The following is a 13,876-nucleotide window of genomic DNA, read 5'->3' on the forward strand; positions in this document are numbered from 1 at the left end:
ACTCCTTCCCTACACGACGCTCTTCCGATCTGCGGACCTGATCAGGTGTACCTGATAGTGAGTGGCTGGCCTAACGCAAGCATGTTTCGTGTGTTTTCAGATAACAAAACCGAAGAAGATGTCGCCACGGAAGGCCGAATCATTCAGGAAATGTTGGACATTGTCCAGCAACGCAACAACCTTGTCTCCCTGCTAGAGAGTGATCGTCAAAGGTGCTTGTCCCCTTCATTGAGCAGTGTGGTCCCTCCCTCTATCTTTCCTACTATCCCTCTATTGCTACTTGGTGTTGTGTCCTTTGTGGTACTGGTGTGGGCCTGTGTTGTACATAGATATACTGGTAGTGGTGGGATTTTTCGCGGCAGTAGTTTGAGTGGGATTTTTAGCGGCAGTAGTTTGGGTGGGATTTTCAGCGGCAGTACTTTGAGTGGGATTTTTAGGGGGGGCATCTTTAGTTGGATTTTTAACAGCAGTAGTTCTAGCAATGGTCTTTTTAGTAGTGGTATTAGTGGGATGTTTAATGGTAGTAATTTGAGCAGTGGGATTTTTAGTGGTAGTACCTTTAGTGGGGTTTTTAACGGCAGTAGTTTTAGTCAAGAAAGTTTGAGCGGTATTTCTACTTGGGTTGTGGAGGTTGGTAGCTTCCTGGTTCGGCATTTGTGTGAATTGCTGTGGGTTTTGGTGCAGAGTTTGTCCGAATTTTTCTGGTCTTTGGTTCGGGATGTAGAGGATTTTTGAATCTTTTGCTCTACCTTTTATTTATTTTTTCTCTCTATTTCTTCTCTCCCAGTTTGTACATTCCTAGCCTATAACCTTTCAATATTCCACCTCTTTTTTACTTTTTCTTCCTCTTAATCCACTATTTATTTTAAATGACATCGTAGTTGTAGAATTTAATTTTCCTTTCTATTATATTTTTAAACTTCCATTTTTAACAAGAGTATTTTTTTTCCAATGCACGACCATCAAATCCTAATTTCCACATTCTTTAGACCCAGCCAATATTTTTTTTTATGCATGTGGTTTTGTTTAGATTACGTCTGATATTGATTGCCTTGAACATTGTTGATTAACTAACAGAATTCTTAACATATTATTTCAACCGTTCTACCCATTTAAACATATGTTTATTTTAAATTTCCCCCCTGAGAAAAATTCCAGATGGATACTGCATTGTTATACTAAACCTAGGCTAGGCATGTTCTAATATGATTAGGTACTTGTACAATTTAGTCTTCAAAAATGCCTTGCTCTTTGTGTTATGTTATAATGAGGTGTCAGAGAGGATTTTAGTAATAAGAGGACATTCCCCAATGATTTTTCAAGCGTGCATCCGTCCATAAATGCATGCATATTGGAGAAGCATTTGATTTTTCATAACTTGAGAAAATCGCGAGAAATAATATCACCTATGGTTGAAATATTGACCTAAGTGTTATATTTTTATTGTACTAAAAGCAATGTGCAATGTTGCCACTTGTACAATAATTTACTAATTGCCATGTTGCCACGTGTCGCTTGTTCTGTCTCGTATATAAATTTACTAATTGCAACGTTGCCAAGTGTTATTACGTGCCTACTAAACTCCAATAACAAAGAGGGGCAGTAGAGCATGATATATTTTCTTTCTCAACAAATCCCTTTATTATTATGCTCATGTCCATGAGATTCAGGGATACGAACTCTCAACCTCTCTACTGACAAACCAAAGTGCCAACCCATGGCGAGTAGGTAAGAGCACAACAATCTAATGTAACTAAGTAATTTTAAAATGTATAGGTATACCTACCTATTATAATGTATAAGTAATGATTTCTTTTCTGAAGTAACCTGTACTCCTTGTAATATTACCAGTTTATTTAGATGAATGGTACACAATCTGCGGTCTTTGATTAATATAGATTACTCAATCTCATTCAGCTGTAGACTTCACATATTGAAAAATCTTGCTCCCCTCTTCCTTAAAGTCATATTTATACCTAAATGCTCCCTTTGCCAGTCGAAATACTTTGGGTTTCCAATGTTCTTTCCTTTAGGATAAGCGTATTCTGAAGTGGCACAATTTTAGAGTAATTTTTTCACCACAGGAAAATTTTAGTTCTCAGCTTTGTTTTTAGAATGGTAGTTTATAGTAGTGTTTGTGTTGCAAATATTTGGTAAATTTGTACTTTGGTACTATTCTCGTATTTTATTTGTTATTAGGCAATTTAGATTTTAATTTTTATTTTTTGGAGCTTGATGTTTCACTTTTTTTTAATCCGATTTCAATTTATTGAAGTTCACTTTTTCCCCGATGTCCCATTTATTTCAAGTCTTGTCCCTTCAAGTCCATTATCTTGGTTATACTAACGCAATTTCTTCCTTTCAGGTACAAAGAAGAGGATCGAGACTTGGAAGCTCAAATCTTGACTCTAAAGCAGAATCATCATTGAGCAAGGCGAGATGTTACTGGAAAATCCATCCTAAGAAAATTCTTCATAGATTCCTTTCTGACTTAAACTCAAGGTGAGTGTAACCAAGACAAACCAAGCTTCCTTTAAATAAAAACCTTGTGTCAAGCACCATTGTAGCTCTATTTATTTTAAAATTGTAACCTCTTTTATTGACGTTAATTTTCATTTTATATTGAATTTTACTGTATGTCATAGTCACTAAATGTTTCTTCTTATTTCCTTGACCATTTCAAGAATCCTATCTTATTTCAACTCTGAGCTATTTTATTGACTGATGTGTTAACGTCTTTGCTTCTGTTCTTTACGACATGGGTATACTACTTGTTTAGAATTTTAAGCTCTGTTTACATTTCTTGCTCTAGTGACTTTTGACTAATCTGTCAGCTCATTTTACTATGGAAAAACTTTCGGTTATTTCAGCAAATTTGTACCCGATAATCACGAAATAACCAAAATTATTTCCTTATTAAAATTAAAATGTGTTTCCTTTTTCGATAGCAACGATACTGTCTTGATATAGAGCATAAAATTTCCCCCTCCTTTAAATTAGGATTATTGTCACAAGCGAAGAACAAAAACAACTTTCAAGTCGTTTTGGGCAATGTTCACATTTTGTTGTAAGGGCCATGTCACTGAACACATTAGAATAATTTTACAAGTTTTATTAATTTTATGAATTACTTACCTACTTCTCTTCACTTGACTATTTTGTTTTAAATTCTGTGTACAGACGGGGGCGGCGTTTTTCGTCAGCCTCTCAATCAGTCCTAACTAGGGTGATTGCTTTGGGCTGACATTTTGGTTTTGGCTACAAATTTTACGAGTGGATGCCCATCGCACTCAACCTTTTATTTCTTTAGCAAGGGAAATTCAGGCTCGTATACTCCCTGTTTAAAGTCCCCCAGCCAGACTAAGCTGGTCTACTCCCTGTTTAACGTCCCCCAGTCAGACTACTCTCCACCAATGTGGCGACAGCAAGTTGAATACACCAGTTCTCAATAGATCATGGAAGTTAAGCAGTATCTGGATGGGTGGTTAGTAGGTACCATTATTAGTTCATTTTGAAAGCAACGTTACGCGTGATTTACACGCGGATGGGTAACTATCTGGGCAATCGCATGCTGATGGCTTTTTTCGGCCCTTCTCAGGCTGGGTGAGATTAATGTAAGTTGGCAGGTAGCTTGTCACCGAATGGGGTAAAATCCCTGTCACTAAACATATCAGAATTTTAGCAGTTATACTCCTTGGAAAATAATAGGTAAATACTCACTGAGCAATATTATAAAAGTCGTCCATCAAATCCATAGGGGCTTGTGCTGAAGGTGTCTGACCTTGGGCCAAGGATAGATTCAATCTTGCCCTCAGCATTTCATTCTCTTCAGTAAGGCGACGTAACCGAGTAACTTCCTCCTCGTAACTACATAGTACAGGTTGGGTTAATCCGATTTCAATTTATTGAAGTTCACTTTTTCCCCGATGTCCCATTTATTTCAAGTCTTGTCCCTTCAAGTCCATTATCTTGGTTATACTAACGCAATTTCTTCCTTTCAGGTACAAAGAAGAGGATCGAGACTTGGAAGCTCAAATCTTGACTCTAAAGCAGAATCATCATTGAGCAAGGCGAGATGTTACTGGAAAATCCATCCTAAGAAAATTCTTCATAGATTCCTTTCTGACTTAAACTCAAGGTGAGTGTAACCAAGACAAACCAAGCTTCCTTTAAATAAAAACCTTGTGTCAAGCACCATTGTAGCTCTATTTATTTTAAAATTGTAACCTCTTTTATTGACGTTAATTTTCATTTTATAAAGTTCAAATTGACAATTTTTGCTTTTAAAGAAACCATTTTCCAACTTACTATTTTCTTTGTCTTGATCTCGAATCTCAACAGAGCTCCAGTATTGGGCTTACTATTGGAAACAACCCTTTACAACTTAAATAAAAACCTTGTGTCAAGCACCATTGTAGCTCTATTTATTTTAAAATTGTAACCTCTTTTATTGACGTTAATTTTCATTTTATATTGAATTTTACTGTATGTCATAGTCACTAAATGTTTCTTCTTATTTCCTCGACCATTTCAAGAATCCTATCTTATTTCAACTTTGAGCTATTTTATTGACTGATGTGTTAACGTCTTTGCTTCTGTTCTTTACGACATGGGTATACTACTTGTTTAGAATTTTAAGCTCTGTATACATTTCTTGCTCTAGTGACTTTTGACTAATCTGTCAGCTCATTTTACTATGGAAAAACTTTCGGTTATTTCAGCAAATTTGTACTCGATAATCACGAAATAACCAAAATTATTTCCTTATTAAAATTAAAATGTGTTTCCTTTTTCGATAGCAACGATACTGTGACCATTTCAAGAATCCTATCTTATTTCAACTCTGAGCTATTTTATTGACTGATGTGTTAACGTCTTTGCTTCTGTTCTTTACGACATGGGTATACTACTTGTTTAGAATTTTAAGCTCTGTTTACATTTCTTGCTCTAGTGACTTTTGACTAATCTGTCAGCTCATTTTACTATGGAAAAACTTTCGGTTATTTCAGTAAATTTGTACTCGATAATCACGAAATAACCAAAATTATTTCCTTATTAAAATTAAAATGTGTTTCCTTTTTCGATAGCAACGATACTTAGAAGGAAGACAGGATAGGAGAAAGCCAGCCGTTTCGAGAAAGAACCTTATCCCTTTAGGATAAAATCCGCCCCGGCCTCGCTTACAAGAACGCTAACAACCAAGCTAACTAGGCTGGCACCCGTTCTTTAAAGGAAACAACCGAGCAAGTAAACGTTGATCCTACAGGATTGCAAGCCAGACATACCACCCTGTCAACACACACAGGAAAGTAATATATGCTAAGAAAAAACCAAATGAAAAAGGAAGAAAGAAGGAAGACAGGATAGGAGAAAGCCAGCCGTTTCGAGAAAGAGCCTTATCCCTTTAGGATAAAATCCGCCCCGGCCTCGCTTACAAGAACGCTAACAACCAAGCTAACTAGGCTGGCACCCGTTCTTTAAAGCCTTTTTTTTATAGCAATTTATTTTATGTGCCAAGATTCTCCTGAGGGAGTTCTTCCAAACAACCACAATTGCCTGGAGGTTTATGACGTGACTTTTTTTCGTTTAAATATCCGTATTTTTTATTTATATTTCATATACTTAACAAAAAGTAATGGGGGAAGATTATCTTTAAACTTTTGTTTAGGTAAACAAAAGTTACCTAAACAAACTTACCTATTGTCAGTGGAGTTCACTATACTCGGGTTACTCTCCCAATGTACTCGCGCGTCCTTCCCATCTATGAGATGTACGGAACCTTTCCCCGTTCCCACCATGAGGTATCTCTCGTTCTTCTTCACCCAATCTATGCACGAGATCTCCGCGTTCGATACCCGTACACTGCATACACCTCTGAAACACAGCAGAACAATGGTGGTTAGCACGGTTGACTCTGGATCTGGAGGTTGGTGGTTCGAGTCTACTCTCCAATCTAACAACTCTTCTTCTTCTTCGCCTTTTCCTAGACATAGAGCATAGAATTTCCCCCTCCTTTAAATTAGGATTATTGTCACAAGCGAAGAAGAAAAACAACTTTCAAGTCGTTTTAGGCAATGTTCACATTTTGTTGTAAGGGCCATGTCATTGAACACATTAGAATAATTTTACAAGTTTTATTAATTTTATGAATTACATAGAGCATAGAATTTCCCCCTCCTTTAAATTAGGATTATTGTCACAAGCGAAGAAGAAAAACAACTTTCAAGTCATTTTAGGCAATGTTCACATTTTGTTGTAAGGGCCATGTCATTGAACACATTAGAATAATTTTACAAGTTTTATTAATTTTATGAATTACTTACCTACTTCTCTTCACTTGACTATTTTGTTTTAAATTCCAAGCGAACAATATGTTTATTTTGTATTTGCAATATTTTTGTATCAAATGAATAGAATAAATATTTTACTATTTTTTTTAAAATGTTCAGAATAATATTCTTTATATTTATAATGTACAAATAATAATAATGAGTTGATCGTGTTACAACAATTGAATAAGACTTTAATTGTGTGTATTTGTAATTGAAACATTGTTGAGGTGAGGCTGGTGAAAGCTATTCGGTACAAATACCTATATTTAATCTGCTAAAGAAAGTTTTTCCTATTTTTGACAGGTGAAATAAATATAGAAATCAAGCTAAAAATAATACTTTTAAATTTATTAAATCAGAATGTATTTTATTAAAAATAAATGTATACAAATTAATTTGTAAGTAGATATTTGAAAAATCAATTTGGGAAAAAAAGGGAATTACAATAATAATAGTCGTTATAAAAGAAGAAAAATTGCGAGAGGTTTGTTTAAGCTTCCCAGGCCTGTTCAGCACAACTTCGGAGTGCTGAAAGAAGAGGAGTCCAAGTCAAAATATAGAGTGGGGGAAACGAAACATTCTCCTACTTCCCCTTTACTGCCTTTCTATACGATACCATGCTACCAAAACACGTGGCAATACGTGGCATCATATGAAAAGCTCAAAGTTCTAGCACATGCGCAGTAGAAATTTCGGAAAAAAAGGAATTACAATAATAATAGTCGTTATAAAAGAAAAAATTTGCGAGAGGTTTGTTTAAGCTTTCCAGACCTGTTCAGCACAACTTCGGAGTACTGAAAGAAGAGGAGTCCAAGTCAAAATATAGAGTGGGGGAAACGAAACATTCTCCTACTTCCCCTTTACTGCCTTTTTATACGATACCATGCTACCAAAACACGTGGCAATACGTGGCATCATATGAAAAGCTCAAAGTTCTAGCACATGCGCAGTAGAAATTTCGGTTTGTTTAAGCTTCCCAGACCTGTTCAGCACAACTTCGGAGTGCTGAAAGTTGAAAGAAGAGGAGTCCAAGTCAAAATATAGAGTGGGGGAAACGAATCATTCTCCTACTTCCCCTTTACTGCCTTTCTATACGATACCATGCTAGCAAAACACGTGGCAATACGTGGCATCATAATTATGAAAAGCTCAAAGTTCTAGCACATGCGCAGTAGAAATTTCCCCCACTCTTGATTCTGACTTTGGCTCCTCCTACCGAAGTTGATCTACCAAAGTTAGGTGCCGAGGGTGGGAGTCGGGTGGGAACCTTCATGCTGGACAGTCTGGGAAGCTTAAACAAACCCCTCGCAAATTTTTTTCTGAAAATTAATTTTTGAAAACTACATATTTATTATTATTTCATCGGTTTTAGAAGTTTTCCCTGATTATTATTATTTTTTTTAATACGCTATTACTTTTACATCAGTTTTTTTTTATTTTTTTTTTATTTTTTTATGAAAGTATTCAACTGATTCAACCGATAGTAAATCATTGAAGATACCTAGGTGGAAAATAAAGGTACAAAGAATAAATTAGGGAAAAAAATAGCTTGTAAAATAATAGGTAGAGAAAACGGGTTATCTGAACTGATCATCACAACGGAAAAAATACACATGAATAAAAATTAGACTACTTAAATTATGATAAATTATACGTTAATAAACCTAAAACTATTGAAAATATTACAATAATAATTTATATATTTTTAGACGAAAAACAAAACCTTGCTGTGTTTCTCCTATATTGTTTTTGTAATAAAAATAATTGAAAATCATTTAAATTTACGATGTGTTTTAATTTTTTAAAACTATTTTTCATACCTCAATTCGAAGATGGGATTCGAACCTGCCCTCTTCATCCACCGAGCATTTAAAAAACTGTACTACAGAGTACAGAGGCAAGTTTGATTGTAGGTAGGTACTTGTAAAGGACACTACAAGGCAACGGTAGCAGGTTGAATTCAGCAGGTCCGAGTGGTCTAGTCTAGAGCACTGACTCTCAACCCGGAAGTACTAGGTTCGAATCCCAGCCATAGCGGAAATTTCCCAACCAGACTTTTCCGTTCTTGGATAGGCATGGATGTAAAAGAATGTGCCTTGAAGTAATGCAAAAGTGGTACCGAGGTAAGGTACAATCTTTTTCTTCTTTCCTTTTTAAAAAATAAAATGAAAAAAAGGTCTGTCCCCTTAGAAGTGAAAGGCCGTGTGATCCCCGAGCAATGCGGAAGAGATAGCGAGTCTTGAAAAAAACAAAAAAAAAAACGCATTTGGCTAAGCAGAACAGGTGTTATGCTTTTGTGAAAACATAAAATACGAAGGAGAAGAAGAATAAGATAAAGCAGAAAAAGAAGAAGAAAAAGGAATAAAGAAAGGGTTCAGATTAAATTAGGACTAGAATTTTCCCTCCTACTGGCCCCGAAGTCAGGAGGTGAGCAAGGTGGACACACAAATGACGCCATCCTGTGAATGATGGATAGGACTAGAATTTTCCCTCCTACTGGCCCCGAAGTCAGGAGGTGAGCAAGGTGGACACACAAATGACGCCATCCTGTGAAGAAATGAGACAAGGGCCGCACTGGTTGGCACGCCAATCACACGCCGTCAGTTTATCTTTGTGTTCATTGAGAGACAGGACCTGCTCCATACCTGAACGTTTTATCTGAAACATACAACGCAACGGGGGGTTAAGAGATTGACAGAATATACGATTATATGGCAAATCTATTAACTCAAAGTTTTTTCATTAGGAGGTCCCGGGTTAGATTCCCGGCGGGGTCGAAGTTTTTTCGGCTCTGTGCTTGGAGTTCGGGGTGCACTCAGCCTCGTGAGAACAATCGAGTAGCGACCAGTGGCGCCATTACAAGTCAAAGAAACGAGCGATGATAAATATTGTGATTGAGTAAATGAAAGACTTGTAATACTGTCATACCCACAAATTGATATTGACTGATTTGTTACATTAGGTCAGCCTGGTTAGTTTGGAAGATAGCACGCCTGCCTTCTAAGTGATGGGTTTTTTTTGGGGGTCCTCTAATTTCAAAAAAGTGGTTTTTTGCCCATTGTCTGTACGTATGTATTTAAACTCACCTTATAAATGGTTCCCAAATTATAGTGAGGTAAGACGAAAATGTGATAGTTCCACCCTAGCCACTCACTATCAGGTATCAAGTAGACCTGATCAGGTGTACCTGATAGTGAGTGGCTGGCCTAACGCAAGCATGTTTCGTGTGTTTTCAGATAACAAAACCGAAGAAGATGTCGCCACGGAAGGCCGAATCATTCAGGAAATGTTGGACATTGTCCAGCAACGCAACAACCTTGTCTCCATATGTTCGTGTGAACTCACAGAATTTTCCAACTACTGTTTATATTATGGGCCCGATTCTTGGCAAATAAACCAGAGACACGAATTTTGGGAGAATCAAGTTCCTTGTAGTATATTCATACCTGGATTCTTTTTAATATTCGCCTATCAGGTCTACTTGATACCTGATAGTGAGTGGCTGGCCTTAGGGTGGAACTATCACATTTTCGTCTTACCTCACTATAATTTTCCTTTAGGATCTCGAGGACTACTTATTCGATATCTAAGAACTAAAGACGAAGGAACATTCATCAAGAGAAACGTTATTATTTATTATTATTTTATCAAGTGGTTTTAGTTTTAAGTAAACATTTTTCTCAGGCGAGCTTTAAAACCTGCCTTGGTGGCGTAGTGGTCAAGACGCTCGCCTGGTAAACAGGAGGGCGTGGGTTCGATCTCAACCGAGGTATGGAATTGCATCCTCATTTATTTGACAATTTGACCACAATAATAGTAGTACCCTACTGCTGGAGTAAAGGGTCTTTTCAGTCCTATGCGAGCAGTATAAATAAGCACTATTATTATTATGATGGGGCTCTAAGGGTTAGGTAGTAGAGAACGCCTCGTTAACCCCGCCTAAAAACGAAAATATTACCTTCTCTGTCCATCCTCTCCTTGAGTTGCCGAGGTATGGAATTGCATCATTTATTTGACAATTTGACCACAATAATAGTAGTACCCTACTGCTGGAGTAAAGGGACTTTTCAGTCCTATTCGAGCAGTATAAACAAGCGCTATTATTATTATAATAGAGCTCTAAGGGTTAGGTAGTAGAGAACGCCTCGTTAACCCCGCCTAAAAACGAAAATATTACCTTCTCTGTCCATCCTCTCCTTGAGTTCATGCTGCAGTCTAGCGTGCCGCTCTTCCAAGTCAATCTCCTGGGCTCTGACTGTAAGTTCTCTCTCTACACGACGCAACTCAGATCGCTCTCGCATCAGGTCGTACCATTGCTGTAGAAGTGTGGACTCGTCACTGCACAGAGCGTCTGGAAACAGAGAGTTCGATACCAGGAGTCAGCAAAAAATTTGCACACGGAATTTTTCATGTAAACTAGGTAGTTTTTTTTTTTTTACAGAATAAACAAAGCCAGCCTAGTCAGCTTGTAGGGTAGCGTACCTGTCTTGTAAGGCCAGCAACTCAGACTGTTTGAACGTGTGTGACTGAAAAAGCTTCAGACCGCGATCTTACAGACAGGCTGACAGACCTAGGTCTTGAGTTTTTTCCGACACACACGTTCCGGCTAGACCGTCTGAGCGTGAGTAACATAAGAGTTGTAAGCACTAGGTCGCGGGTTCCATGCCCGCCCAGGGGGAACTTAATAATCAACAGAAAGGTCGTGAGTTAGATTTCCGCCCGGGCCGAACTTTTACATAAGGTTCGTTCTCAGAACGACTGGCTTTCTCTACCATCCTATCCTCTCCTCCTTCTGTCTTCCATTTCGGTAAGATAAGACCTTCGTTCTTACAGTTCCCTCTATCAAACTTCTAAAATAATAATAATAATAAACTCACCTGGAAATCCTGTTTGGAGCGGGGTGGTCGTTTAGGTGTCTGGAACACATCATCCGCCCCCACTGCCTTTTGTGGTACTGGTGTGGGCCTGTGTTGTACATAGATATACTGGTAGTGGTGGGATTTTTCGCGGCAGTAGTTTGAATGGGATTTTTAGCGGCAGTAGTTTGGGTGGGATTTTCAGCGGCAGTGCTTTGAGTGGGATTTTTAGCGGGGGCATCTTTAGTGGGATTTTTAACAGCAGTAGTTTTAGCAATGGTCTTTTTAGTAGTGGTATTAGTGGGATGTTTAATGGTAGTAATTTGAGCAGTGGGATTTTTAGTGGTAGTACCTTTAGTCCCGGGCTCGTGCCAAGCTACTCAGTGACTCTCAACTCGGGCTGAGTCCAGAAGAGAAGCTGAAACTCCTCAAACAGAAAATTGCTCAACGTCGCCTCGTCCAGAGTGAAACAGATAGTTACCACTCGCCCCGCGGGGAGTCGAACCCTAGTCCTCTCGCCAGCTCAACCTGCACTTCTAGTCAAAAGGTAAGCCCGCTCTTCTTTCTACCTTGTCTAAACTTACCCTTCGATATCTTAGTCCTATGTTCGTGTGAACTCACAGAATTTTCCAACTACTGTTTATATTATGGGGTGGGGCCGATTCTTGGCAAATAAACCAGAGACACGAATTTTGGGAGAATCAAGTTCCTTGTAGTATATTCATACCTGGATTCTTTTTAACTTAGTCATAATTATGTTCGTGTGAACTCACAGAATTTTCCAACTACTGTATAAATTATGGGGGGGGCCGATTCTTGGCAAATAAACCAGAGACACGAATTTTGGGAGAATCAAGTTCCTTGTAGTATATTCATACCTGGATTCTTTTTAACCTTGTCTCCCTGCTAGAGAGTGATCGTCAAAGGTGCTTGTCCCCTTCATTGAGCAGTGTGGTCCCTCCCTCTATCTTTCCTACTATCCTTCTATTGCTACTTGGTGTTGTGTCCTTTGTGGTACTGGTGTGGGTCTGTGTTGTACATAGATATACTGGTAGTGGTGGGATTTTTCGCGGCAGTAGTTTGAGTGGGATTTTTAGCGGCAGTAGTTTGGATGGGTTTTAATATTGTTTCACCTTTTTATCAACATCAAGGAACGTCAAATAATAATCTCAAGTCAAACGAAACCATGTAAATAATACTCTTTGTACTTTTCTACATAATTAAGTTGTGATCCTTATGTACATAATTATGCGGTCTTTATGTACCTAATCTCGTGGGATTTTTTTGGTCCACCCTAACCTAAACACCCCGATTTATTTATTTATTTTACCCCCACCCCCTTTTCCCCCCTCCAGACTACCGAGGAGTCAACCCCCGTCCCACCTCCCCCCGGCCATGAGGACATTAAAAAAAAAAAAAAGAGGTTTGATAGAGGGAACTGTAACTGCTGAGGACTTATCGTCCCGAAATCGAAGACAGAAGGAAGACAGGGTAGGAAAAAGCCAGCCGTTCCGAGAACGAACATTATCCCATCAGGATTTTTGAGAAGTTAAGTTGAGTCATTCATGAAGTAATTATGTACCTACCTATCGCAGAAAGACATAACATATTAATTTTCCTGTTAATTCGAGAAATCACAACAACACACACTGTTTTCAAAGGGATTACTGAACATTGAAGTTAAGCAGAAATCTATTCAAGGACAAATTCAATAAGGAGGCTTATCGATAAAGTAAATTTTCTAAATAGGTATCAACTAAAAACAACACACTCAAAAAAGTACCTACCTAATAGAACAAAAGAAGAAGAGGGGTTAAAAACAGCCTATCTACTTACATATGTATAGGTATCAACTAAAAACAACACACTCAAAAAAGTACCTACCTAATAGAACAAAAGAAGAAGAGGGGTTAAAAACAGCCTATCTACTAAAGAGTAAAGTAATCATACTTTTTATTCTAAAAGAAAACATGCTTTTTTCAACATTTCAACTTAGGGGGGATCACAGGATATTTTAATAAGGATAATCAAACTTCAAACTACCTATGCTACTCAGAAGGAAAAAAAAAAATAGGAAGGATATAGAATATAGAGATAGAGAAGTCACAGAAAAAATAAATAAAATAATACACTTGAAAAGATCAAATAAATACATACAAATCAAATAAAAGAACTACAAGAAAATAAAAATGGTTACAACACACACACACTAGCAGATATATTGGCTTACATCATAGAGGTACATCTGGCGGGGCGACAGATCTTCAGCTGACTGAAAAGCAAGTCCATTACACTGGCGTTATAAAAATGTTCATTTTCCCCATAACTATACATTTTATTACCCATGTAAGCTTTGCAAAAAAGCCACTAGTAAACAATATGCACTTACTTTTGAGGTCCAAAAATAATTATAGGAAATTTAAAAAAAAAATCGATTTCTTTGGGAACCATTCCAGAGAGCTGTTAATTTAAGTCTGAAGGCTCTTAAGGTAGAAACACACTACCATCAAGTCACTTGAGCTCACGTGACGTGATAGTAGTGTGGATGTCCTGGATGAGATTACCTATTACAATATTATGGGAAAACTTTGAACTACATCTATCTGACTCCCCATGACTTCACGTGACGTGACGTGATGGTAGTGTGTTTCTTCCTTTACTGTAGCAAAATAGACCACCAAGGGGGGG

General features: G+C 37.7%; 2 protein-coding genes across 2 annotated transcripts in view; both read left to right on the forward strand.

The window, feature by feature from the left end:
- LOC103513125 overlaps nucleotides 1-9,817 on the forward strand; it is a gene marked incomplete at its 5' end in the record, with an annotated part of 42,287 nt that extends 32,470 nt beyond the window's left edge. The window contains 4 exon segments of the mRNA XM_026826420.1: nucleotides 101-212; nucleotides 5,802-5,926; nucleotides 9,569-9,719; nucleotides 9,808-9,817. Coding sequence (XP_026682221.1) covers nucleotides 101-212; nucleotides 5,802-5,926; nucleotides 9,569-9,719; nucleotides 9,808-9,817 — 398 coding nt within the window.
- Nucleotides 67-2,905, forward strand: LOC113469021 (protein-methionine sulfoxide oxidase mical3b-like). Its single transcript, XM_026826418.1, has 2 exons — nucleotides 67-212; nucleotides 2,366-2,905. Exons 1-2 carry the CDS (start codon nucleotides 82-84, stop codon nucleotides 2,427-2,429), a joined length of 195 nt encoding a protein of 64 aa, XP_026682219.1. The 5' UTR covers nucleotides 67-81; the 3' UTR covers nucleotides 2,430-2,905.
- Nucleotides 9,818-13,876: the final 4,059 nt, after the last annotated feature.

The sequence above is a fragment of the Diaphorina citri genome, unplaced genomic scaffold (genome assembly GCF_000475195.1).
Source record: "Diaphorina citri unplaced genomic scaffold, Diaci psyllid genome assembly version 1.1 scaffold928, whole genome shotgun sequence".
NCBI lineage: Eukaryota > Metazoa > Arthropoda > Insecta > Hemiptera > Psyllidae > Diaphorina > Diaphorina citri.

Coding starts and splice junctions, on each gene's coding strand:
- LOC113469021 (XM_026826418.1), top strand. CDS start 82: ATGTTTCGTGTGTTTTCAGATAACAAAACCGAAGAAGATGTCGCCACG. Junction 213..2,365: donor CTAGAGAGTGATCGTCAAAG/GTGCTTGTCCCC, acceptor TCTTCCTTTCAG/GTACAAAGAAGAGGATCGAG.